The 25334-nt window shown below is 42.2% G+C and overlaps 19 protein-coding genes across 19 annotated transcripts; 11 read left to right on the top strand and 8 right to left on the bottom strand.

Moving 5' to 3' along the window:
• Window positions 1-49: 49 nt before the first annotated feature.
• OGAPHI_001950 (uncharacterized protein) lies at window positions 50-1990 on the top strand (the record flags this gene model as incomplete). The annotated part of the gene is made up of 1 exon (XM_046202767.1): window positions 50-1990. One exon carries the CDS (start codon window positions 50-52, stop codon window positions 1988-1990), a length of 1941 nt encoding a protein of 646 aa, XP_046062610.1.
• Window positions 1991-2177: 187 nt separating this feature from the next.
• On the top strand, window positions 2178-3887 carry OGAPHI_001951 (uncharacterized protein; the record flags this gene model as incomplete). Its single annotated transcript, XM_046202768.1, has 1 exon — window positions 2178-3887. The coding sequence occupies one exon, from the start codon at window positions 2178-2180 to the stop codon at window positions 3885-3887; it is 1710 nt and encodes a 569-aa protein (XP_046062611.1).
• OGAPHI_001952 (uncharacterized protein) lies at window positions 3882-6219 on the bottom strand (the record flags this gene model as incomplete). Its single annotated transcript, XM_046202769.1, has 3 exons — window positions 3882-5285; window positions 5420-5617; window positions 5701-6219. 3 exons carry the CDS (start codon window positions 6217-6219, stop codon window positions 3882-3884), a joined length of 2121 nt encoding a protein of 706 aa, XP_046062612.1.
• Window positions 5295-6355, top strand: OGAPHI_001953 (uncharacterized protein; the record flags this gene model as incomplete). The annotated part of the gene is made up of 2 exons (XM_046202770.1): window positions 5295-5337; window positions 5511-6355. The coding sequence occupies 2 exons, from the start codon at window positions 5295-5297 to the stop codon at window positions 6353-6355; spliced, it is 888 nt and encodes a 295-aa protein (XP_046062613.1).
• OGAPHI_001954 (uncharacterized protein) lies at window positions 6352-7269 on the bottom strand (the record flags this gene model as incomplete). The annotated part of the gene is made up of 1 exon (XM_046202771.1): window positions 6352-7269. The coding sequence occupies one exon, from the start codon at window positions 7267-7269 to the stop codon at window positions 6352-6354; it is 918 nt and encodes a 305-aa protein (XP_046062614.1).
• Window positions 7270-7553: 284 nt separating this feature from the next.
• On the bottom strand, window positions 7554-12632 carry OGAPHI_001955 (uncharacterized protein; the record flags this gene model as incomplete). The annotated part of the gene is made up of 2 exons (XM_046202772.1): window positions 7554-8310; window positions 8530-12632. The coding sequence occupies 2 exons, from the start codon at window positions 12630-12632 to the stop codon at window positions 7554-7556; spliced, it is 4860 nt and encodes a 1619-aa protein (XP_046062615.1).
• On the top strand, window positions 7578-8477 carry OGAPHI_001956 (uncharacterized protein; the record flags this gene model as incomplete). Its single annotated transcript, XM_046202773.1, has 1 exon — window positions 7578-8477. One exon carries the CDS (start codon window positions 7578-7580, stop codon window positions 8475-8477), a length of 900 nt encoding a protein of 299 aa, XP_046062616.1.
• On the top strand, window positions 10977-11231 carry OGAPHI_001957 (uncharacterized protein; the record flags this gene model as incomplete). Its single annotated transcript, XM_046202774.1, has 1 exon — window positions 10977-11231. The coding sequence occupies one exon, from the start codon at window positions 10977-10979 to the stop codon at window positions 11229-11231; it is 255 nt and encodes an 84-aa protein (XP_046062617.1).
• An 87-nt stretch (window positions 12633-12719) lies between the features above and the next one.
• OGAPHI_001958 (uncharacterized protein) lies at window positions 12720-13784 on the top strand (the record flags this gene model as incomplete). Its single annotated transcript, XM_046202776.1, has 1 exon — window positions 12720-13784. One exon carries the CDS (start codon window positions 12720-12722, stop codon window positions 13782-13784), a length of 1065 nt encoding a protein of 354 aa, XP_046062618.1.
• OGAPHI_001959 (uncharacterized protein) lies at window positions 12839-13057 on the bottom strand (the record flags this gene model as incomplete). Its single annotated transcript, XM_046202777.1, has 1 exon — window positions 12839-13057. The coding sequence occupies one exon, from the start codon at window positions 13055-13057 to the stop codon at window positions 12839-12841; it is 219 nt and encodes a 72-aa protein (XP_046062619.1).
• Window positions 13785-13826: 42 nt separating the features above from the next.
• OGAPHI_001960 (uncharacterized protein) lies at window positions 13827-14282 on the bottom strand (the record flags this gene model as incomplete). The annotated part of the gene is made up of 1 exon (XM_046202778.1): window positions 13827-14282. One exon carries the CDS (start codon window positions 14280-14282, stop codon window positions 13827-13829), a length of 456 nt encoding a protein of 151 aa, XP_046062620.1.
• A 105-nt stretch (window positions 14283-14387) lies between these two features.
• OGAPHI_001961 (uncharacterized protein) lies at window positions 14388-15278 on the top strand (the record flags this gene model as incomplete). The annotated part of the gene is made up of 1 exon (XM_046202779.1): window positions 14388-15278. The coding sequence occupies one exon, from the start codon at window positions 14388-14390 to the stop codon at window positions 15276-15278; it is 891 nt and encodes a 296-aa protein (XP_046062621.1).
• On the bottom strand, window positions 15279-18185 carry OGAPHI_001962 (uncharacterized protein; the record flags this gene model as incomplete). The annotated part of the gene is made up of 1 exon (XM_046202780.1): window positions 15279-18185. One exon carries the CDS (start codon window positions 18183-18185, stop codon window positions 15279-15281), a length of 2907 nt encoding a protein of 968 aa, XP_046062622.1.
• Window positions 18186-18705: 520 nt separating this feature from the next.
• OGAPHI_001963 (uncharacterized protein) lies at window positions 18706-19458 on the bottom strand (the record flags this gene model as incomplete). The annotated part of the gene is made up of 1 exon (XM_046202781.1): window positions 18706-19458. One exon carries the CDS (start codon window positions 19456-19458, stop codon window positions 18706-18708), a length of 753 nt encoding a protein of 250 aa, XP_046062623.1.
• A 696-nt stretch (window positions 19459-20154) lies between these two features.
• Window positions 20155-21747, top strand: OGAPHI_001964 (uncharacterized protein; the record flags this gene model as incomplete). Its single annotated transcript, XM_046202782.1, has 1 exon — window positions 20155-21747. One exon carries the CDS (start codon window positions 20155-20157, stop codon window positions 21745-21747), a length of 1593 nt encoding a protein of 530 aa, XP_046062624.1.
• OGAPHI_001965 (uncharacterized protein) lies at window positions 21273-22475 on the bottom strand (the record flags this gene model as incomplete). The annotated part of the gene is made up of 2 exons (XM_046202783.1): window positions 21273-21615; window positions 22393-22475. 2 exons carry the CDS (start codon window positions 22473-22475, stop codon window positions 21273-21275), a joined length of 426 nt encoding a protein of 141 aa, XP_046062625.1.
• Window positions 21850-22872, top strand: OGAPHI_001966 (uncharacterized protein; the record flags this gene model as incomplete). Its single annotated transcript, XM_046202784.1, has 1 exon — window positions 21850-22872. One exon carries the CDS (start codon window positions 21850-21852, stop codon window positions 22870-22872), a length of 1023 nt encoding a protein of 340 aa, XP_046062626.1.
• Window positions 22873-23156: 284 nt separating this feature from the next.
• On the top strand, window positions 23157-23549 carry OGAPHI_001967 (uncharacterized protein; the record flags this gene model as incomplete). Its single annotated transcript, XM_046202785.1, has 1 exon — window positions 23157-23549. One exon carries the CDS (start codon window positions 23157-23159, stop codon window positions 23547-23549), a length of 393 nt encoding a protein of 130 aa, XP_046062627.1.
• Window positions 23550-23775: 226 nt separating this feature from the next.
• On the top strand, window positions 23776-25293 carry OGAPHI_001968 (uncharacterized protein; the record flags this gene model as incomplete). The annotated part of the gene is made up of 1 exon (XM_046202787.1): window positions 23776-25293. The coding sequence occupies one exon, from the start codon at window positions 23776-23778 to the stop codon at window positions 25291-25293; it is 1518 nt and encodes a 505-aa protein (XP_046062628.1).
• Window positions 25294-25334: the final 41 nt, after the last annotated feature.

The following is a 25334-nucleotide window of genomic DNA, read 5'->3' on the forward strand; positions in this document are numbered from 1 at the left end:
TATCCGCGAAGTGTTCTGTTTTTGTTTGATTCTTTAGGTTTATCTTGAAATGTCGTTCCGAGACGACTTACAATTGAGTTCCCTGATGAGCGAGCTCAACGGGTTCAAGATTAATGGATCAACATCCAAGGACCGTGAAAAGGTACCGCATAACCTGTTGGGAGCAGATAAACTGCATACTCCCTCAAAAAGGTTATCCTCCTTAAGCGTCTCGTTGGATCCGCAGTTTAGTTCCAAAATCCCCACCCGATCGCCATCTACCAAATCGTTGAAACTGATCGATCCGCCGCAAACAAACAACTCGAAACTTCCAGTTGCAAAGCGTTTCTATAGTGACTCAAAACATACCCAACGGAAACCATCTCTGAAATATGCTTCTGGAATTCCAACTTCAAGATCGATGTACCAAATCAACACAAATATCCCACAAGCCCCATCGTACCTGAAACCAACTCTTTCGTCATTGAACCGATTGAAAGCCCACGAGAAGGAGAACGTTTCCCTTCAAAGACGTCAAAGCATGAAACTCCCCGAGAAACGTGGCATGGTGTCTTCCTCTAGTGTCATGGACTTAAAAATCTCCAAGTTTACGGACAAAAAACCAAGCATTCCACCCTCAAGATCGCATAGAAACATCACTGCACCAATACGAAGGTCACAAGAGGCTCATTTGGCTAGTCAGAACGATCTCTATTTATTGTTGGAGTCAAGCAAGAAAACATCACAACAATTTAGACAATACCTTTCGTTCTTGTCACAAGGACAAAGAAATGATCTTTCGATCAGTCCAATGGAATTAGCAGTTGTTAGACCTGATTTGTACGAACAATTGACTGTTTATGAAAGAGGAGAAATACAACGCAAACAGGAAATATACTTTACAGGCAACCGGAAAGTCAAGGTCAAGGTGGACAGCAAAAATTATGGACTCAACTTTGGTTTCGATGATAAGGATAAGAATTATGTGCGCATGATCGGAGACCACATCAATTACCGATATGAAATTTTATCAAACCTCGGTCAGGGCTCGTTTGGATCAGTCGTATGCGCCAGGGACCACAAGACCAACAGTCTAGTAGCCATCAAGATTGTTAAGAACGAGATGGACTGGTCGGTCCAGGCGTTGAGTGAAGTCAAATGTTTGAAACAACTCACAGGGAATTCATCAAACGTCATCGAATACGTTGAACATTTTCACTTTAGGTCACACTTTTGCATTGTCACAGAGCTGTTGCTTATCAATCTCTACGAGCTGATTGAGTTGAATCAGTTCAAAGGCATCAAGCTTCCACTACTCAAACAATTTGGCAAAGATATACTTGTCGGAATGAAGTTCATCCACGATCAGGGCCTGATCCATTGCGATATGAAACCGGAAAATCTCATGTTAGCATACAAACCGCAACTCGGATTCCATGTCAAGATTATTGATTTTGGATCTTCGTGCAAACGGGGAAACCTATCGTTTTCTTACCTACAATCCCGCTTCTATCGTGCTCCAGAAGTTTGTCTGGGAGCCAGATACAACCATAAGATTGATATTTGGTCATTTGGTGCCATAATGGCAGAGATGTACACCGGGCTACCTATGTTCCAGGCCAAAGATGAGATTGATCTCATTTCATACTTCATAGCATTTTTCGGAGCTCCAACCAGGAACCACATTTTGCATCTCAGGAATCAGCTATTAAACGAAGGCCCAATCATCAATGCAAGTCGGAACAGTTCGCAATCGATCAACTTTGGGACTCTACTATGGAGAGCATTCAACGAGGATGGCTCGCTGAATGTGGGGTACTTGCACTCTCGCAAACCAGGGTGCAAAATCAAGCCATCGTCTCGAAGTTTGCGCCAGCATCTTCTCAAACATTGTGGCGAACCTGGTCCCGATTTTGAGAAATTTGTGGACTCACTCTCTGGCTGCCTTACCTGGAACCACACTCGCCGGATGGATTGCGACAGGGTTTTATCTATGCCATTCTATCAGTAGTCTTGCTGGCACCATAGTATGGGGTTACGAGAAATCGGAACGACGACTTGGCTTCTTTATCAGCATCGTCGTGGCTCCTTGAATATGCATATAAGGACATAACTTAAGTTTATAAAAGGACGTAATTTGGATTTGATAGAAATAGGCTGTGCTACCATAATCATGGATTGCGTATAACTTGCTAGAAATGGGAAATAATTTTGATAAAAAAAAGATGAGCAGTTCTCCTCCTTCTTCATCCAGTTCAGACAAAGCGATGTCTATAACGCGAAAATTGGCTGTCAGTGCAATCAATGGGATCCAAGAGCGTTCAAATGACTATATACACAACCGGAAAAGCGAACGAGGGCAAGGCGAGGGGCGCAAGCGGGCAGCCTTAGCGGCGATCATCTCGACTGTCTCCTCTGTTGGAGCAGACAAGCTTGCACGTTCAGAGTTTGGTGAATATGACAATCTAACAGAACAAGAAATGCACGACAAGGTCCATTTTATGGACAAACTGACCAATAAGTTAATTGACACCATTCCTCAGAGATCAAACGAATCATTGGAAGAATTGCGTCTTCGATTAGATGATAAGCATAGGGTGGACCAACCAGGGCTGTCAATCACAAGAATCAGTAGGAATTTCAAGACGCTCAGTTCAAAGATGGATATTGTGTTCCGATTACAATACTTTGTTCTCCGCACCATTTCATGGGACGAGCCGGCTCTGACCTTGACATTTCTGATTTTGTACACCTGGGGATGTCTGATGCCGTATTTGTTTCTTGTTTATCCGCTGATATACGTGCTGACCGCTATCCTGATCCCAAATTATCTCTACCGACACCCCATTGAGAAGCCAGATATCATTCCGACTCGCCAGCGTGGAGATAAATCAATTTTTGGGTTTTTACAAACTCGTAACGACTGGGAAAAGGATAGGCAGCAGCTTCTCGAAGAAAGGAGCAGAGAATTGGAGCGCCTTCTGGGACAGGACCTGAATCTATCAACGATCAGCTCCAGAAACTCAACAGATTCCGAAGATGATACCAGTTCAAGTTTATTGTATGAAGCATTCACGACCGATCAAAAAAGCAACATGGTTTTGAAAGCCGTGCTGGAAAGCGGAGATTCAACTTCAGATGACAAGAAACCTTCTGGGATGATGGACAAAGTGAAACTTCTAATCAATATGAGGGATCTACAGAACTTGACTTCCACTTTGATCAAAATAATGGACAAAATGGAGAAGAGCATGTATGAAAATTGCAGCTTCAAGGATGAGAAGAAGAGCACGAAACTGTTTTTCAATATTGTTTCTTTGGTGATCATTGCAATGGTGCTTGGACCGTATATTCCTTGGCGTGCAATATTCATTATTACTTTATGGGTTCTGCTTCTTTTGAAACATCCAAGCAGAGGCGAAGTTTGGAAGCAGTTCAAGCCACAGAAAAAGCGCAAGCTGCCTCCACTAAAAAAGGCATCGCCAAAAGAGAGATTTTCATGGGTGACAGAGATCATGGTTGATGATTCTCCTCAATATCGGGAAGTGGAAATTTACGAAGTAGAAAAGCAAGATATCATTGAGTCTTCTGTCTATCAACTGTTTATCTACTCGCCGTCTATTTTCAATGAATCGAATCCTTCCAGGTTGCAAAAGAAGAGGCCGGATGGAACAACCAACTTGGCAATTGTTCAACCACCAACTTCCAGTTGGAAATATACAGGAAATGACTGGCTAGTTGACAGAGACGTGGCATCGTGGACTTTAGAGAATGGAGTGTCAGATGAAGTTGATATAAGAGGAGAGTGGGCATATGACAAGTCTGGAGAATATCGCCGTCGCAGACTTGTTCGTGAGGTCGTGAGGATAAGCCGACCAGCTAAGAAGCGCAACTTAACTAAGTCATGAGTCTTGCACTAGTCCATCAAACAATCTTCTGAAACAGCCATTTGATGGATCATTATAGTGCAGATATGGATCTGTCTTGGACAAAAATTCACCACACAGATTACAGAAGTATGTTCTGCACCGCGAGCATGTCATTTTATTGCAACCATCAGATCTTTGAATCAGTAAGGAACAACTTGGGCAACGAACAATACCCGCTTCGCCGGATTCGATCAAATCTTCAAACAGACTATCGGAGACATGCTCGTCAACAGACAGCATGATTGCTTTCCGGCCATACTTGAAAGCCAGGTTGTTCCTCACTTCTGAGTCTGGATCGTTTTCGAGCCACAGCTCTATATCCTCAATTGGGATCTTTTGGCCGAGATAGTTCTTGCAATTATTGAGTTCGCCATGCCAGGAGTGCAAACAGCCGTAACAGAACGCCATACCGCAATTCGGACACACGCATAGCATATCATTATCATCCTTTCGCAGAAAATAGGTAGCACAGTGTCTTCTTGGACATTGTGCTACTCGGAATGGGAATAGTCGTTTATATTTTTCAAACTTGTAGACTGTAGCAAGCTTGAAATATCGCTGTGTTAGAACGGGATCTACCACTTTGTTGAGGAACTCCTGAGTAACTGGAAGAACAAAAAACTCTGTTTCGAATTTGCCTAAGTCTTTCACTGTAACGTTTGCTGAAAGGCGGTTATTGGTTTCGACGTAAGCCTTTGTACATTGAAAAGATGGGCAATGAACGTTGTCTAACTCACCACGTTGAATATTAGATGTGAAGTATTCTGTTAGGCAATGGTTGCAAAAGACATGGCCACAACCATCGAGTCTTTGAACAGAATCTCCCTTTTTAGACTCCTGGCAGATCTCGCACTCGAAAGTCTGCAGATTGAATTGCTTCTGTTTTTCATGGACATTCAACTTGATAAACTGTTCGTACTGGTCTTTCTCCAAGATCAGTGGTTTTGCAAGATCAAAAATCCCAAACGCTCTCTGGCTGTGCTCCTTTAGATAGTCTATGATTGAGAAGAGCACTATATCGTGGAAGTCCTCCCAAATTCCTATCAGATCAGCAACCAGAGAGTCCTTTTGAAACGGTTCAAGCCACTCAGCACCAAAAATTTCGAGATTGGGTGGCTTATCGTGCGGATAATCTCTAGGAAGGCTAAATCGCAACTCGATAGGACTCAGAAAAGAGATTGTCTGAGATTCAGCCATATTCGACAGTCTGATCTCTAGATCAGACTCCAGCTCAACCGGAATAAATAATTTTCCCGACCTGGAAGTCCGGTCGAGTTGTATTTCGGGGAAAATAGCTTTCAAACTTTCAAGCTCCTCGTCTTCATCTAGCATAAATATATTAATAACTGTTTTTGGAACTTTTTTTTCAAATTTAAACTGAACACGATGGATAGATCCGCTGGTTTCATACGGACATTCGACGCTTTTCGTAAGTTCATTTCCTCCAAAGTGCTAACCCGTCAGCGAAAATAGCCCCATCGCAACAGGTGCGATCGACTAGAGGATCGTACTCCTCGATTATCACATACGTGTTTCTTCTCTTTCTTGTTTGGGTGGAAATCGGAGGATATATCGATGGAGGCATCGACCATCAGTTCACAGTGGACGAGGTGGTTCGAAAAGATCTGGTCATCAATCTGGATTTGGTCGTGGCCATGCCGTGTAACTATATCCATACTAATGTCAGAGACGCTACTGATGATAGATTCCTGGCAGCAGAGTTGTTGAATTACCAGGGTGCGGTGTTTAACATCCCTCATTGGTATCAGGAATCGGACAAAAAGATTGTTACACCCGAGCTCGAGCAAGTTCTTGAGAGATCGGTTCCCGCAGCTTTCCAAATGAAAGGAGAACACCGCGACGAAGGAGCTCCAGCGTGTCGTATATACGGAGCCATTCCCGTGAATAGAGTCAAGGGAGAATTCCATATCACAGGCAAGGGATATGGATACAGAGATAGAACGCACACTCCGATGCAAGCACTCAATTTTACACATGCAATCTCGGAGTTTTCATATGGAGAGTTTTTTCCATTTCTAGACAATCCACTAGATATGACCATCAAATCAACCAACGAAAATATCCATTCGTTCAGATACCATATCAGCGTGGTTCCAACATTGTACCGCAAACTGGGACTGGAGATCGATACCAACCAATACTCGCTTTCCCTCACCGAATCATCTGGTAGATACGTTCCGGGAATTTTCTTCCAGTACGATTTTGAGCCAATTAAGATGGTGATCGAAGAAAAGAGACTTTCGTTTTGGCAGTTTGTTGTCAGGCTGGTGACCATTCTAGGTGGAATCATGGTGGTCGCAGGCTGGCTTTACAAACTGCTCGACAAGGCTCTTTTGCTGACGTTCGGAAAGGAGTTTGCCAAGAGAGGAGAAGAGAAAAAGAGCGGAGGACTGTTGGATAAGGTGGAAGAATTTGAAAAAATCTAGCTCAACAAGGCCTGAGTTTCTTCCTTATACCCAACTCCTTGGACGATCTCAGTATATCTGATATACTCGTCGTCGTCAAACGTTATAATGTCCCAATATTTGTACACCAACATGATTGCGAACAGATTGCTCAACGTGCTGAAAATTAGTCCGTCGACATAGTGATTCAATGATGTGCATATGCTGTAATTGAAAATATACAGCAAACATTCGGCAGCGACGAAGAAGAAAACCGAAAAGCATAGTGCCCCGATTGCCCACCAATTTAGCACCAGCGTAACAAAACAGATGAAGAGTTGGCATACCAGGTACATGAATAAAAGTGTCCCGTTGACGATAAAGTACAAGACGAACAGTGATGTTGTTTCTGCTCTGTTTATTAGATTGGTCCAGTTTTCAAACGTCAAAAGCGAAACCACATAATTAAGCGTGAACACCGCAAAGGAAGTCACAAATAATGCTGCCATCGTGTGGACAGAACCATCGTCCCAAAAGTTCAGACTTGAGAGTCCCGCGAAAAACAGCGTCCAACAACAAACGCCAGTCATAGCCACTTGGAAACTCACAAAGTATCCATAAGTTGTGGACCCTGCGGGTGCTACCCCTGTATCGACGATTATTGAAGAGATTGTGAAGAGTATGAAACTCCAGTAGAAAACAAGCATTTCTTTTCTGCCCACGGATGTGTACCTTAATCGCACATTGTATATGATCATGAGGGTGACTATCAACGAAGAAATGTGGATAAAAGCTGTACCGATCTGAAAAATCAGAGTGTTGGAAACATCCACCGTGCGAGCGTAGCAGTCGGGCAGAATGCCAGGAAAGCTTGTGTTGAAGTCATGTAATGGGCTCACAAGAGTACACAACGGCAGCGACGTTCTGGCGCAAATCCCAGAGAAGTCGCCAAACATGAGGGATAACTAATTTGGCAGCTAATTTGGGGCGGCTAGACACGATAGAAAATTGGCCAAATTTTTGAATCATTCACTTATTTTATAGCATGTAACCCATAAGAATGAACTGCATAGAGTTGGAGATACACAACCAAAATATGCGCTTATAGTCTCGTTGGTGAGCGCCCAATCATTCCAGCTACGCGGAGCTTTATCTGCTCCCAGATTATCTATATGTGCACGTTTTATTTTTGGCAGATAATCAATCATCATCAAGTCAATTTTTCATCCAAATTTTTCAGTTATCTGACCTCCGTCAATCCGCCATGTCTCCTGTCGCTGATAAAAAACAGTCTGCCACCGCTAGAGTGCTTGGATCTGCCTCTGCTGGAATTTGTGAAATCGGTGTTTTCCACCCGGTTGATACCATTTCCAAGAGACTCATGAGTAATCAAACCAAGGTCAACAGCTTGGAAGTGTTCAATAAGGTCATTTTCAGAGAAAATGCAACCAAACCAATGGGCCAAAGACTTCTCAGCTTGTTCCCTGGTCTTGGATACGCTGCTTGTTACAAGATCTTGCAAAGAGTGTACAAGTACGGAGGTCAACCATTCGCCAATGAGTTCTTGACTTCCAACTTTAGATCCACTTACGAGGACGCTTTCGGCTCCAAGACCGGTAAGGCCCTTCTTTCGGCTACTGCTGGTTCTTTGATCGGTATTGGTGAAATTGTGCTGTTGCCATTGGATGTCTTGAAGATCAAGAGACAAACAAACCCCGAGGCTTTCAAGGGTAGAGGTTTTGTCAAGATCTTGCAAGACGAGGGATTGGGATTGTACAAAGGATGGGGATGGACTGCTGCTAGAAATGCCCCTGGCTCCTTTGCTTTGTTCGGTGGTTCTGCCTTTGCTAAAGAGTACGTTTTCCACTTGCAAGACTACTCTTCTGCTACCTGGGGTCAAAACTTCGTTGCTTCCATTTTTGGTGCCTCTGCCTCGTTGATCGTGTCTGCTCCGTTGGACGTCATTAAAACCAGAATCCAGAACAAGAACTTTGAGTCTAACGAATCTGGATTCACAATCTTGAAAAACATGGCCAAGAACGAGGGTGTTACTTCTTTCTTCAAGGGTCTCACTCCTAAGTTATTGACCACCGGTCCTAAGCTTGTGTTCTCTTTTGCCTTGGCCCAAACTTTGATCCCAGCTTTTGACAAGATGCTTAATTAGTTCTCATGTATATACAATTAATTAGATAGAGTTTGCCAGTTGCAGCACCAACGGGTGAGTGTCTGCTGCAAAATTGGGCAATTCAATAATTTGTTCGAACGTTACTAAAGTTTTGGCGTGGATGAGTGTAGCATAGACGAACTCAAAAATAGACGGTTCGGAAAGGCTCCCAAAACAACCATCTGATTTCAACAATTTTGAAATGCTTTCGCAATTTGTTATCACTTGGGTTCTTAGTTTCGTAACGTCCGGGCGAAGACCGAGAATCAGCTCTTGACTCTGAAAAGCTCTGCGTATAGGGCTTTTGTAGAAATTGTCTTTTTCAGGAGCAAACAACAAAGAGTTCGTAAAGAATAGATCATCAAACTTACCGTTTGTAGCAAGATAGAACAAATTATTGTCGGTAGCAGCAATAGTCTTGGTAGAAATGAAATATGCAATCATTTGTTTCTCTACCTCAACAGGAACCATTGTGGTTTCAAGTTTCAAAAACTTAGAAAGGTGATGAGCAGACGACAAGCGCAATTCTTCGTCGTCATCAGACAAAAAATCAAACAGCTTTATAAGAACTTGAGTCTTTTGATCTGTTCCTTCTTCCGAGACACCATTAAAGCCAATCAGTGCTCCCAATGCAGCTTTTCTATAAGGGAACTCGGAAGAGTCGGCACCCAAGCGCACGACAACGTTATACCATGAGTTGAAAATTGAAGGTTGCAAGTTTTTTGCAACCAAAGGACCCAAGCTTTCAACGACACTCATTTCAATATCACTGCCTTCATTTTCATTCATCAAACTGAGAAGCGGTTTTAACATATGAGATCCTTCGTATTGAGACGTTGACAGTAAGTCTCTTAGAGAACTCAAGGCTGCAGACTTCACATAGTTCCATTTTTCCTCAAGACACAATTTCCACAACAATTCAATGACCTTGATTTTGATTTCAGCAGGGAGTGAAATGCGGCACACGTTAATGGCAGCCAGACGAACTTCATACAAAGAGCCTAGAGCAATTTCGAGCAAATCCAAAAATGATTCCCAGTTCTCAGATTGATCGTAGTGATTCAACAGCAAGCAAACACAGGCTGCCAGCGATAATTGTTGAGAGCCATCCAATGTTTTCAAACTGCAGTGGGATAAGAACCAGTTGCCCAATATCGAGGCCGATTCTTGATCACATTCAAACTCTGCAAATTGTAAAAGTCTGAAGTAAGTCAATTGTATAGCATAGTTATTTTTCACGAGCATTGCTCTTAGATGTTCTGCCATCAATGATTTGTACTCCTTTGGAATAGAAGTCCATTCATTCTGCACAGCAAGTCGACGTATTAACTCCTGAACCGCCAATATATGGCCATGTATGGCGTTCAAATGCCCCGAACGATTCAATAGAGCTGAACATTCAGTAAATACAGAGTCAGAGGGAATCAATGCAGGAAGTGCTCTGGAAGCCATCTCACGCAGTTTCCAGCTTTGATTTCCCAAACATGTCAAGACAAGAGGTTTGAATTCTTCCAATCCAGAATACTCTGGAGTAGCCTCCAAACGAGTAAGTGTCGTCAAAACCGGATACATTTTTTCAACATTCTCACTTGTGAATCCATTCTTGATAGAGGTGGTCAGAGAATTCAACAGTACTCCGCGGATAGTCTTGAATCTAGAAAAAAACAAGCGGGCCGAGATTGTAGAGAGATGTCCACTCTTGATTTTCTTAGTTCCAAAAAGTTTGTTTTGCAACGCAGCAAATAACATAACACCACAGTTGCGAACAGCCCATATGCTCGAGCCAAATCTGTCCAACGAAAGCTGCAGCGCTTGCCCAACATAATCTGCAGAATCTTTTGACAGCGATGAATCCACAATAATCGCTTTGACAGAGTTGATAGCATTGACTTGGGGAATGTTTATAGAAGTAGCTGCCTCTGGGTCAATTGGTAGCTGGGCAATTTCAACAAGCTTGTCCATAGTTGACGCAATGAAGTTTGGGTTAGAACGCAGCATTGCCGTGATCAAGAAAGGAATACCAGCAGATCTTCTTGTAATGGAGCTGGTTCCTGTTTCGACAAGAGAAAGGGTCTGTTGCAACCACATATCAGTTTTCTTATATTTCTTGCAACAGGCAACAAAAGTAGGAAAAACTGATGTGAAAGCTCCCTTGTGACGGACAGTTGCAAGCTGCTCCATCAACTGCTCTCCAATAACAGAAAGAACATCTTGCTCAATGGAATATTTCAAAATCAAGACTTCAAGCAAGTTACTTGACTCCTTTAGAGCTCTCCAACAATAGTTGTAGACAACTTGGGATGCCTTTCCATATTGCGCCTCCAGATCTACTCTATACTCCTCAACCTCTTCAGGCAAGTTTCCTTCGGGTGAATCATTTTTCAGAACGTCTTTAGTGATTTCCCAAATTTCAGAGCAGCACTCAATCAGCTCAGCAACATATTGCTGTAGATCACCGTGGTAAATACTGAATATATGCTTCAAAGCTGCAAAATACCCATGAACATTAGCCTTGAAGCAGGCTTCACCAAGGTTATGGGCAACACCAATATCATGCTTCAGTTTGCTAATCAGAAGATCGAGCGTAGGAGCAACATTTTGATCTTGGGATCTTTCATGTCTAACCAAGAACTGGAAAAATTTACCTGCGGAGTCCACACTCTTATCTTTCATGTCGCTCAAAAAAACAAGACTTCTGGCTTGAGCAACTTCCAAGTCGACGAGCGTTCCAATGTCAACAGGGCGCATCTCTAAAAATTGGGCTGCATGAGAACGAATATCATCGTAATCATCAGAAAGACTGTCTATGAGAATTCTGCAAAGCGTGGCATCGTAAAGCTCGATTGTAAATGGAAAATCAATATGACGGAACTTATCGAAGTACTTGCTATCAACTCTTCTATCAAGTCCTGACTTGACAAGGGAGCCAAGTAAAGCATTCGAAAAAGACTTACAATGGTAAGAAGATCCTGGTCGAAGATGGAATAATATCTTGGTGATCAAGTTTTGCAAGAAAGCGAGAGCATGTTCAACCTGGTCAAACTTGTCGTTGATTTCAGCTTCGAACTTAGCATGATTCTTTTTCGAAAGACTTTTTGCATCTCTATCCAAAGCGTACGTCGAGTCTCTAATTCTGAGTATGAATTGATTCAACAAAGAAAGCGACTCTGTACGGGTTTCTAAATCTGTTTGAGCAAATAGATGATCCGCAACATCCAATATGAGGTTATACGTTATTTTCTCAATCGGCATAGCTCCTTTTGGAGAAGAAAGAATCAAAGATAGTGTTGTAAGACGAAGCTGATCATTTTCTTGGAGTAGCAGAGTTTCAAATTCTTTGTAAGGCAGCAAGGTTGTTGGATCTGTTATAATTGCAAGGTCTTTGGCAATTCTCAAGCAGCCGAGGAATATATTAGTGTTCAACCTTGTGTGTTCAAGGAAGACTTTGGTAGCCTTGTTGGAGATTCTCAAAATGTTTGGTAGCAAGTATGTTTCTGTGTGCTTTTGTAGCTTGAGATTTTCAAGGTTGCTGATAACGGGGCGTTCCCATAGCAGAAGCCAAGAGTCTATGTCATCATCGAGCATGTTCTTCAAGATCAAGCAAACAGTTTTTCCAATACAGCTGGCTAAAGCGTTACTCCAAATAAACTGCAAGGCATCATGAACGAAAGTTGGTCGATTCTCAATCACATAAATGCTCCATTCTTTATCTTTCGCCAAATGATCCAGCATAAAATACAACACACGGGAGAAGTATGGTAGCTGAAGACATCTGTCAATATAGGCTTTAAAGATTTGAGACTTCGTTGGACAGAGTCGGAAAAATGAAATCAACCTTGAAAATAAATCTCTTAAGGCTTTACCCAGGGGAGCTCCTGATTCGTTCCAGAAATCTATGATGAAATGTAGGAGGAAGTCTGACTTGTTTGTAACAAGAGCTATGATATCATATTTCACACTTTCAGGGACGCTGTGTGCTTCGACTACTAGCTTTTGAGATCTGGCTATCCAAATACTCAAGGTATCACAAGCTAAAAGTCTATCAGACTCCATTTGGTCACAGATGAGCGAAAAGTCATTCTTCAATTTTGTAGAAGTTTCTTCTGAAGAGTCCTTCAACTGTAATAGCGAGGCTTTAACCCCTTCCAGCTGCATCTGTATGCTGCGGTCTCCAAGCATAAAATTTTAGCACTGGAGTTCGCGAATTTGAAAAACTAGTTTTACGTGTTTTCTCTAACCAACATGGAAGATAAATACATTGGACTAGCACTGGCCATCAGTTCATCGTTGGCGATCGGTACATCATTCGTTCTCACAAAAAAGGGTTTGCTCAAAGATGGAAATGCAGGAGAGTCGTATTCCTATTTAACAAATCCGATTTGGATCCTAGGTACCTCCTTGATGGCTGTTGGGGAGATTGCCAACTTTGCCGCATACACGTTCGCTCCACCAATCTTGGTGACCCCTCTCGGTGCCTTATCAGTGATCATTGGAGCAGTGTTTGCATCCATTTTTCTCAAGGAAGAGCTTGGTACCTTAGGTAAGATGGGCTGTGCAATCTGTCTCCTGGGTTCGGTCATTATCGTGTTGCACGCACCTGCAGACAAGGAAGTTGAGACTGTCGATGAGATTTTGAACTATGCCGAAAAGCCAGGCTTCATTTTATATGCGACTTTGGTTGGTGTTTACGCCGTGTTCATGATCTACAAGATCGCTCCAAAATACGGAACTCAGAACCCAATGATCTACATCAGTATCTGTTCGCTGGTTGGATCGATTTCTGTTTGTGCAATCAAGGCTTTTGGTATTGCTCTGAAGCTTACCCTCCAAGGAAGTAATCAGTTTACCCATCCTTCAACTTATGTCTTCATTATTGTGGTGGTGGTTTGCATTCTGACTCAAATGAACTACTTCAATAAGGCGCTGGCTCAGTTCGACACGTCGATCGTTAACCCTCTCTACTATGTCACATTCACAACGGCCACACTGTGTGCTTCTTTCATTTTGTTCCGCGGTTTCAACACCACCTCCTCTGTGAACATCATTTCTTTGATTTGTGGGTTCTTGATCATTTTCAGCGGTGTCTACCTTTTGGACATTTCTAGACACGGTTCTGACTCAGAGGAGCTGTTTGCTACAAACAAAGAGGGACTTTCAGATATTCCACTGAACTCAGACCTATCCGCTTACCAGTTTAGAAGATCTATGCAATTGAACAGAAGTCATGCTGACTCTGCTTACCAAAACCTAAATAGCGATCCTTCCAATCGTCTTCGAAGACGATCAGACAGTTTCGAATTGAATTAGCACTTGTTTCTTAGCAAGAATTCATACACATATACACCTCCTTTAAATATCGTCAATGTCCAACTCTTCTTCGTCATCCTCTTCACTCTCGTTTCCAAACTCGAAGTTGGCATCGTCGTCAGCATCTTCACCGAAGGTATCGGTTTGATTGATTTTGGCGGTTTCTGGGAGTTCTCCTTGCGAAATCAAGGTACGCGCCTCATCAGCTGTGTATTTGTGAACAACGTCAGCTTGACCATCTTGGAACTCTCTCAAAGCAACCAAAATGATATCTCCCTGTGCCATCCACACCTTCTTTCTCAATTTTCCTCTGATATGTGCGATTCTGGTAGTTCCATCAAAGCAAGCTGCCTGAACTCTTCCATTTCCTAACATTTTTGTAATCTGTGCATATTCTTGTTGCTCATCTTTGTAAATGAGTTCTCTCTTTTGTCCCCAACTCTCGTTCTTTCCTCTTCTTCTGTTCTTTCCTCCCTTACCTTTACCTTTGTTAGCCATCTTGGATACTAGTAAAAATTGGTAAAATTTTTTTCGTCAGACAAGAAAAAAGGCTGTGTTATTCAAGTTCTAATAATTATTCATTACCCGGAACCTTCTTAGGCCATGGACTCTTTCGAAGCAAGAGTCTATTTGACCAAACAGTTGAGCTCTTTGACTCCATCTAAACTGGCCGCTCAGCAATGTGCCAAGTTTTTGTTGAAAAATAAAGAACTTCAAGATGATCTCTATTCTGTTATTCTGGAAACTCTCGACGCTGCAGATCTCAACATTCGCTTGAATATCTTCCAGTTCCTTGAAGAACTCATCTTTTTCTGTCAGAACGACCCGCAAAGACCGTATGTCAATTCGATCTTCAAGGACATGAAACTTATTCTCACCAAAATCTTGCCTCCAAAACCTGAAAATCAATCTTCAGAAGCACGATTACTTACGAACCTCAGTTCAGCATACATCATACTGTTCAATATATCCAAGACATGCAACTATCCACACATAAATGACATCAAAACACGATTCAATTCGAATCTCCTAACAGAGCTCGATAAAAATAGAATAGAGCTCCAACTTCATTTTGACGAAAAACCATTATACACAGACATTACCGCTAAACAGGACGTTGAGAGTCAACTGACGGCAGCTTGGGATTTTCTCATAGAAAAAAGACGTCAGTCACAATATGAAAGATTATTCATCGACAAACACAACATCCAATCTCCTGCTGAGCCTTTGGCTGATTTATTTACGAAAACTCGGAAACAACTCCTGGCAAGAATCGAGGCTGATAGAGAGAGACAGAAACGTGGTAAAGAAAATCTTTGGCAAATAGATCGAGCTAAAGGGTCGTTAGCTGAGTTTGACTTGATTTATGACACTTTCCATCAGTTCGATCTTATTGAAGACAAACCATTGATAGACGAAGTGAACGAATTATATGAGAACAGCAGACATGGGGTTACACGGAAACCTCAGCCAAATAAAAGGTTTAAGCGTTGATTATATACTGGTGGTGCTGACCTGAGATAGAGTTTTGAAAAGTTCATTTACACCCTTCAGCTTCTGTTCGGCTTTGGAGTTTGAAGTGTCCTGGCCAACCCTGACAGTTAATGTATTTTCCACTTTGAAGTCCAGATTGTTGAAATAGTTAAACATTTCTTCATCTGCAGGGGTGTTTCCGCCCGCTGCCATGATAAAGCCAAGATTGTCTTTAAACTGGGGTTCTTCAAGAATGCTGCTCATTGAAATATCGGCAGGCTGAATCATAGGACTTGTCAATGAAGATGATGGAACTTTTTCAATGTGGCCATCAAAAGAGTTCTGATTCATAATGAAAGACAAGGCACGGATCACCAAGTTTGCTTCCTGTACAATAACTATTCCGTTGACGAGATTCGCGTGAAGATTGAAATCTTTCGAATATAGCTCGTTCACATGTGTAATAAGCTCCCCAATTAATTTATCCCGATGATCTTTGTCAATGTCTGCACAGCTCTCGGTATGGAATCTGACAGTACATTCCTCGACCTCAACATAAGAACCCGGTAATCTTTCGCAGAATGAGTTCATCACTTCAATGACGGTAGGCATCCACGAAAGCTCATTTTCGTCGATCACAGTAAACCAGTCGCTGCTATTTGGTAGCTTTATGTACCCACCATTTTCCGCAATGAGACCGATTTCAGTTATTCTGCGGTGCTTTCGCAGTAGATCAGATCGCTTCAAATAACTGAGAACGTACACCACATTTTGAGGATCATGAGCAAGATTGTATAGAGTGGAATCGATGTACTGATGCTGAACCGGGTTGATGGTGGAGCCGGGAATAGAGACCTTGGAAGCCAGATTTCCAACATTGATCACAAACAATCTCTTGCTATCAGAACTTGGCAAATCATTATATCTTTGAGTGAACATCTCTGGAGTTAACACGGTGAGTTCTGATGGAGACTCATTTTGATGACTGATAAATGCATGCTCGATATCCTTGATACAGTTTTTAGTCCACTCCTGTGAGTCGTGGGCGAGGATTATGGAATACATTGATTTCCACCTTTCTAACTTCTCCTCAGGAGACATCTCCAAGCCATACTTGATCTTTTCCGCCACTTGTTTGATGTTGTAAGGGTTAGTAATCAAAGGCCCATTAGTGAAAACTCCAACAGAGCCAACGAACTCGCTCATGATTAACGGAGAGTGTGTCTCTTGCGCGGCCACCACAAATTCATGAGAAGTAAGATTCATTCCTTCCCTCAAAGTGGAAACGATAAACATATCTGCCTCTGAGAGTAACGCCAAATATTGTTCAAATTCGATATCTTGGTGCAACAAAATGACAGGTTGATCCGCCGAAATGTTATTGGCCTTGGAATTGATTCTCTCAACAATGTTGAAAATTGTATTCTCATAGTCATCATCCTTCTCAGCTCTACCTTTGGTATAGATCAGGATCAAAATCGTGCTGTCGAGATAATCTGGGTTGTCATTCAAAAATCTTTCATAAGCCAAAAGCTTCTCTTTGATACCACGAATTTTATCAATCTTGTCTCTGCTCAAAATTAGTTTCTTGTTTGGCCATCTTTCTCTCACAAGCTGTCTCCAATTCAAGCACTTATCACTTTGTAACCTCTTATTGAGTGAAGATGCATCGATACCAATTGGGTTATGAGTGACACCAATATCTCTATCTTTGTAGCGAATTCCCTGCTCATCGAAGTCAGCTAACAGCAAACGGTTGCAAGTCTGATAAAAGTGTCTCACATACTCTTTTGTTTGGAATGTGATACAGTCTGCTCCGAGTAAACCCTCTAGAATGTTGTTTCTCTGTGCAAGACATCTGAAGACTTCACTCGACGGGAAGGATACATGCAAGAAGAAACCAATCTTTGCGTTCGGTAGTTTTTCTCTCACCATTTTCGGAACAAGCATCAAGTGATAATCATTGACCCAAACAATATCGCCTTCCTTGTACTTGGAAACAATCTTATTAGCGACCGCTTGATTAAGCTTCTCATAATGCGTCCAGGAGTGGTTCTCAAAAGCGTTATTTTTTGGATTATCAGGAATCTGATAATGGAAGATAGGCCACAATATCTGCTTTGAGAAACTATTGTAGTGTCCGTCAAATGTTTCATCGTCAACATACGCAGCAGAAGAGTGGTAATTGGCTTCAAGCTCCTCTGCGATTTTTTGGCGAGTATCTTCAGGCACCACATCCGAAGGCATTGGTAAGATTCCAATCCACTCAAAAGATTGATTTGGGTCAGCTTTTCTAGCAAGACGGACCGCGTTTCTCAAACTTCCATTACCTTTATCAAAGTCAACAACTCTCCATGGAGCCGAAGCAAAGACGTTATCTTTCACAAACAGATCATGATAATCTGGCTTAGAAAACCCACCAAACGGTGTCACCTTGCCCTCATCATCATGGAAAGCATTCTGGGGCTCTAAGGGTAACTTCTTGTTTTCAGTTTCAGTGGCTTTATGAAGGTGGGAACTCGAACGCCGACGTGAAATGTTACCTCTGTTAACCTTCAAAGAAGACTGAAACACTTCTGGGGCTTTGAGAACCGGCTTTTCGGACACCGAAACCGAAACACTGGACTTGAGGGTGCTGATCCTAGACTTTGGTTTGATGAATTTAGGGGCTGAACTGTTATGAGCAAGTGAGTTCTTCACTGCCTCCTCAATTTCTCCGATTTCGTCGGAAGTAAGCCTCTTTGGGTTATTGAAGAAAAACTCTTGAACTGACACATTTTGACTTACAGTGTCTGTATTGGTAGTCGATGTTGACCCCTCACCATCATCATCTTCGAGGAAGGATTGTTTTCTGATATCTGAAAAGTCACCTTGACTGATGGTTGGTGTTGAAGGGTTTTTAAGCGACAGTGCTTGAATAAGCGACATAGAGTTGTTTACAGTGGTACCTGAAGCGGCCTTATCTTTGGACTGCTTAGGCTTTGCCTGAATAATTGTTTCAGCAATCTCTTCAAACGTTGTGTCTTGATTCACATACTTCTCCGGGGATTCAATTTCAAAATGAACTGTGTATGGAAGAAATCTGGGGAAAGTGTTAGAGCAATTCAGCAATTATACTTACAATGAGGCAACAAGGATTGTCATTGAAAAGTTTCTGGCAATTGAGATATAGTATACTCAGGGAAAACTAAGATCTTCAGATTCAATAGAATTTCAAGCGTTTAACAGCAACTCAATAAGTATCCCCTCTCTTGACAAGGCGGAATCAAAAATAATTCTCAAAACTAATTTGCGTAGAAAAATTCTAGAAATGTTCTGAGCTACCTATCCGCTTTATCCCCACGTTTACGCAATTGCTAACTATGCACTTAAAAATGAAATATATTATCCGTGTCTAGAGGACTAATACCAGTTAAATGTCAACGTTATTTAACGTGTCCATGCTTACCTAGAACAAGGCGGCAATCACACCGAGAGCAGCAGCAACCATTCCGGTGTAGCCAGCGCTCTTCATGTAAGCATCTCCACAGTAAGTGGATTCCAGAGCCGCCCAAGTTCCGTTAGTAGAGTTGGAGGCGGCAGATGGAGCGGTTGAGTTGGTGATAGTAGAGTTGAAGTACTCCTCAGTGGACGAGGTAGATCCGTCCAGTAAGAAGGCGTCGCTATCAGATCTTCTGAATTTACCCTTGGTCTTCACAATGTTACCGCAAGTGATTTTGGTCATGTTTGCAAAGTGAATATTGACGGAAAGGCCGATGACATAGGCCTTGTTCTTAGGATTCAAAGAAAGGTAAGGATCGTAGTAGGTGGTTTCGAAACAAGTAGTGTTGATAAAACCATGCTTTCCAGAGAGATCTCCCACCTGACAGTAAGCGTCATCGTCAAATGCATCACAGTCATCAAGTGGCGCGTTGTAAGGATTAAGGTGAGTACCAGTAGCTTCACAGTTACCGTTAGATGGAACTGGCGACTTATGAATGTGATAATAGAATGGGCCGCCTTCATCAGGAAGACCAGTCACGTCGACGTGAACCTTAACAGTTCCATTCTTGGCGGAAAAATCGATCACACCCTTAACGTCTTTGTTATCGAGATGTGCCTTGGCAACAATGTTTCTTGGAGAGTCTGTGTTTTCTGGAGCTTCGCCAGCGAATGCAACAGCAGCAAGAGCGCTGATCATTAAATGAGAAAAGGAGACCATTTTGATAATGTTTGAATGCTAAATCTATGAGTGTAAACTTAAGTTGGAAAGAGATTTTAAGGTGAAAAGGGGGACTATAAGAATCCCAGGCGTTTAGGTTAAGCGCCCAAAAAAGGGAGATGGGGATTCAGGCGGGTAAGTTCCCCCCACTGGGGTTTAGGGATTTATAGGTTATTACCCGGACTCAATTTGACAGCAACCTTTTTTTTCCTTCAATTTAGAACGATAAGCACACCGACTGATAAGATAGGGACGATAAATTATTTTGCGTAAAACGCCCATGGCTGCGGCCGGGAGTAACGGAATGCCTCACTGAAGTCTAAATCAGTAATAAATTACTAAATAGTTGTCAGGAGGTTGATTTTCAATCCCTCCATTAGATCCTATAACTTGGGAATGCTGCTTCTTCATCCCTTCGCTTCCAGGGTCGTGCACCAGATCAGTAAAATTTTTTCCGTGTCCAACGTTTCACGCAGAAATATTTATCAGCTGAAAAAAAGATAACAGAGATAGACAACAAGTACTTGACGTATTTGTCCTAAATTGGCCTCTTGTACCATTTTTCGTTCTTAATCACTTTCATTTTGGTTTCAAAAACATCGACCAGAAATATTGCAAATCTTTTCAGACTCCAACGAATTGATTTGAACAACAACCTGGTGGGCTTTCGTTGAGTACAATTTACGATTTACTACGATGTCCCAAAATATTTCTCTACTGAAGCCAGAATATCCTCCTACTTCTCCAACTGCTCTCAAGCACAACTCTTTGGACTCATCATCTTATTCTTCTACGTCTCCAGGAGCAGAAGGATCCCCCCAATCAGGTGCTGACCCGCTGCATCCCAACGCAAAGACAACAACAACTACACAGAGCAACGGTGCCACTACTACGAAACAGAATATGTCCACTCCAACTTGCAAAAATTGCAAAACACAGACTACACCACTGTGGCGTAGAGACGAGACAGGACAAGTTTTGTGTAATGCTTGCGGCCTCTTCTTAAAGTTACATGGGCGCCCAAGACCGATTTCATTGAAAAGCGACGTCATCAAGTCCAGAAACAGAGTGAAACATTCCAATTCGAAATCAAATCCAAATACTCCAGAATTGAAGGCGAAGGATTCCAGCAGTAATGGTAAAGTCACCAAATTTTCTCCAAAACAGTACAAACCAAACACCAAGTCACAACAGCAACAAGGTGCTCAGTCGAAGGACTCTTCGCCAGTGTTAAATCCCGCTCAAGAAAATGCTGGGAATTACAATGCTGACAGCAAGTCACCAGCTGTCATGCCTCTATTACCGCGCAATCATCAAGAACCAAACGGACAACAAAGTCCTGGGACACCTTACGCGTTTTCCTCTACAAATTCTTGGTTGAACAAAGGTCAAAATAACGTGCAACCTCTTCATTATCCTTCTTCTGCTCCGACCCAGTTTGCTCCAAATTTGGCTAGGGTTACATCTCCGTTACTGCTCTCTACAGCCAGTGCGAATGTTTCCACTCCACAATTCAATCAGCCACAGTCATCGGAAAGATCAAGCTCTCAAAAGTTTGGTAGAGATGCTATGCTGAATGCAGCAGGTGCCTTGGAAACTCTTAGTCAACAAGGTTCCAACGAGAAGATTCCGGGCATGCGACTCGACAATGAGCCAGCAAGCAAACCGCTTTCTCCTCAACCTCAAAAACTTCCATCCATCTCCAGCATCAGTAAACCATTCTCGCCAGCCACCGAGCTCAACAACCATGCCACCCCACCATTTGGACCTACCAAGTTTACCTCTTTGGAACATGGCCACCAACCTTCACCTCTTCAATCTATCTTATCACCAAGCTTTGGTCCACAATATTCGTTGAATAATTCTTCATCACAATTTATGTCAAATACTAGCGAAAAGCTACCTCCGATCAAGAATTTCACGATGAATGGCAATATGCAAACGAATAACAAAGCAATGTCGCCGATGATGATGCCGTCTGACAGCTCCAAAAATAAGAATAATGTTTCTACGTCAGAGCAAAGAACGTACTCTTCAGTCTCATCTTCAGAGGACCTTCGAACCCGAATCTCTGAGCTCGAATTGGTGAACGATTTGTACAAGACCAGAATTTCGGAGTTGGAAGCTATGGATGCAGCATCGAAACAAAGAGAAGCTCTTTTGAAAAGACGTATCGATGAATTGTCGGAAGTTTTGAAGCAAAAAGATGCAAAAAAGAACCCAGAACACCGCCTTCTTTCACAGCAGCATGGGAATGAGGCCAAGCGTGTAAAAGTTGAACAACATTAGCCAGAAGATGCTAATTTTTCATGATGTTGTAATTTGTATAATGGTTTTAATTCATGATGAACATATAATATTACAATCTTAGCTAGGAAAAATTTAGCAAATATGTCAAAACCTATCTCCGTCAGGTATTCTGAAGCTCTGAAGCAAGTGGAAAAGCTTGACAGCTCATCTTTGCGTAAAGATTCTACTGCTTATAAAGAAGAGTTACACGAAGTACTCAATTCCCTGAATACTGTCAAAAAATCAATTCAAGAGAACTCCTTATTCAGCGTGAATGAAGAGATTGATGAAGTCAGTACTTCAAATATAAGACTATTGGGTATCGACTACTACATTGCGACAACTATAGGAAATACAGTCGTCAATAGAGAGGAAATGTTGAAGACAGCTAACGGTCTTTTCTTGCAATTTCTTTACACTCTTGAGAATTATGGAGTTTTGGAGAAATCACAGACGGCAAAATTGGATGGATTTACATCTTCTTATAGTCCCAAAATTGAGGAATTGCGCTCAAACGACGCAGTAAGAAGAAGACAAGACAAGATTGATGATTTCAAGCGCGAGAGGGAGTTCAGAGAGAAATTGAAGGTCTTAGATTCTTTGGATTTCAACAACTTGGATGAAGAGATCGTGAGAAAGGTTTACATTGATGAGTTGAAGTTTTTTGCCCTCAAATCGTTCCAAAATTTGGAATCCAACTTGATGGAGCTGGAAGTTCTTGCAAACATGCCTATTCGTCCTGTAGAGCCAGAAATTGTCTCTGACGAGCGCGAGAAGCCAAAGAAATTTGATGAAACATACACCCCTAAATTGGAGTCTTTAACAAATCCAGTTTTGTCCAAAAATGGTAAGGTTTTACGGCCTTTCACGATTGTTCCATCCACACGTGATAAATTACAAAAGAAAGTGTTTGGAACTGGCCAGGTTTTGCCTACAATGACTGTTGAAGAGCTGGTTGATATGGAATTGGCGAATGGTGGAATGGTGAAAGACTCTCTTCCTGAGAAAGAGTTTGACGAAGATGATAATGAAGACAATGACCGTCTCACGTACAAAAATCGTGAATGGGACGAATTCACGGACAATAATCCAAGGGGAAGTGGAAACACACAGAATCTTGGATAGACACAGTCGTGGATTATACATATTTGGAAAAATCGCGGTTCGAAAAAAATAAATCAAAAATATAAACGATAGATACGGTTTGGGCAGTATGAGTTCGTTTGTTCCTGCTCAATTTAGCTCCTTCTCGACGAACTTCGATTTTGACAAGCTGAAGGTAAGTGTAATGCGATTTCGAATCGCTCTTATCAGACAAATACTGATTTTTATAGACGGATACCACGTCGTCATTTCAAAGTCGGCTTAAGTCGCTGAAAGGTCCCCAAGATTTCTTCGATTATAAACGGATGAGCAAACCCAGTAGCATTTTTGAGATCCAAAAGAGAGTGAATTTCAACATTAATTACTTCAGCTCTAACTACATACTCATCATAGCCATCATCTCATGTTACTGCATTTTGACAAACTTGCTCCTATTTTTCATTATTGCCGCAGATGCCGCAGTCATATATGCTGTACAAACAGTCTTCAAACACTCGGAAGAAATCCAGTTTGCCGGCTTCAAGTTGACCAAATCCGGTGTTTACTTTACGTTGCTATTTATCAATCTGCCAGTTCTATTCGTTGCAAATCCTTTCACTACTTTGATCTGGCTTGCTAGTGTTAGTGCAGTGGTAATTGTACCACATGCTGTATTCTTGGATAAACCAGTGAACGCGGAAGTCGCGGTATTAGTTTGACTTCACCCATGAACGCTGCTATATAGTATTCATAAATAACACCTCGCACCAAAAGATAAAACTAGTGTCTCAGAAAAAGCTCAATATTATTTTGACGGCAAATTGCTTCTTATTCACGATTATGGGTGGAAGCAGACGTATAGAGTGGTCTGTTACCGCACTACTCGTACTTGGAATAGTATTAGCCACATGCTACAGAATATGGACACCGACAACACACCCACAAATGACAATTGGAGCACCTCTGCCTCATTCTCTCCCATCACGATTTAAGATTAAGCATATATTTCACAACGCCGCAGACGGAAAACTACACAGACGGTTGGATATCAACGATGAATTTGTTGACCTTTACAGATCCGAGATGTCTGACTTTGCATCTATAGAGGAAATCGACCTTTTTGAGTCATCTCCTTTTGAGCAAGAGTTTACGATAAGACATCAACCTGGTCAAACGATCCGTCTCGCTGACAGATCACCAGATTTTGTTGAATCTTACTTGAGTTTTGCTCTTGAGAACCCCAAGGCTGCAGATACCATTGAATTTGATTGGAAACAGGAAGCATTGTTAATTCCTAACATGTCGGACACAGAGACCATCGTCAGCTTGGCTTTAATGTGCTCAGATGCATATGTCAGGCTTCCAACTGATGCAGATTGGAATGATGTTGGGGAAAGGTATAACGAATCTGAGCGTTTCGGATGGGAAGAGGGTGGCGTAAGGGGCCATGTTTTCTCAGATCCAGAGGAAAAGATTGTTATCATCTCTGTGAAAGGCACGTCTGCTGCGGGTCTCAATACAGGCGGAGACGGCGAGACAGTGGAGCAGGACAAGATCAATGACAACTTATTATTCTCCTGCTGTTGTGCAAGAGTATCATCATTATGGAAAACAGTGTGTGATTGCTACGAAGAGCCTTACACCTGCAACCAAAATTGTCTTGAGCATGAAGTTAGAAGACAAGACAGATATTACGAAGCCGCATTACAAATTTATCGTAATGTTTCACATATGTACCCAGAGTCGGAGATTTGGGTCACTGGTCACTCTCTTGGTGGATCTCTAAGCTCATTGATGGGTCGTACATTTGGGTTGCCAGTTGTTTCATTTGAGGCTGTGGGAGAACTACTTCCAACGCGGAGACTACATCTACCTATGCCTCCTGGACTTCCTGAAGAGATGGAAAACATTTGGCATGTTGGAAATACAGCAGATCCAATCTTCATGGGGGTTTGCAATGGCGCGTCATCAAGTTGCTCATTGGCAGGTTATGCCTTGGAAACACAATGTCATTCTGGAAAGAAGTGTGTTTACGACGTGGTTACTGATTTAGGATGGCACGTTAGCTTGCTGAACCACAGGATCAGGACCATCATCACTGATATTTTGCTTGCATACAACGAAACAGCTCAATGTGTTAAGTCTCCACCATGCTACGACTGCTACAATTGGAAATTTGTTGATCATTCTCGTGATCGATATAGAACCACTACAAGCTCTCCATCCCCGACTCCATCAGACCCGCCTGGGCGTCGTTGTTTGAAGCGTACGTGGTACGGTCGTTGCTATGAATGGGAAGACGACGATTCCTCCACGCTGAAAACAACATTCACTACAAGCACTATATACAGCAAGACAAGCTCCAGGAGTTTGAGTACTACTACTAGCATTGAGGGAGGAGAAAAATGTCTGAGGCGATCATGGCTTGGGTATTGTTTGGAATATGGACCAGGAGGTAATTAGGAAGGTTTGGACTACTACGATTTATTTTTTTGCTACCAGTG

The sequence above is a fragment of the Ogataea philodendri genome (genome assembly GCF_020536065.1).
Source record: "Ogataea philodendri strain CBS6075 chromosome Unknown scaffold1, whole genome shotgun sequence".
In the NCBI taxonomy this organism is placed as follows: Eukaryota; Fungi; Ascomycota; class Pichiomycetes; order Pichiales; family Pichiaceae; genus Ogataea; species Ogataea philodendri.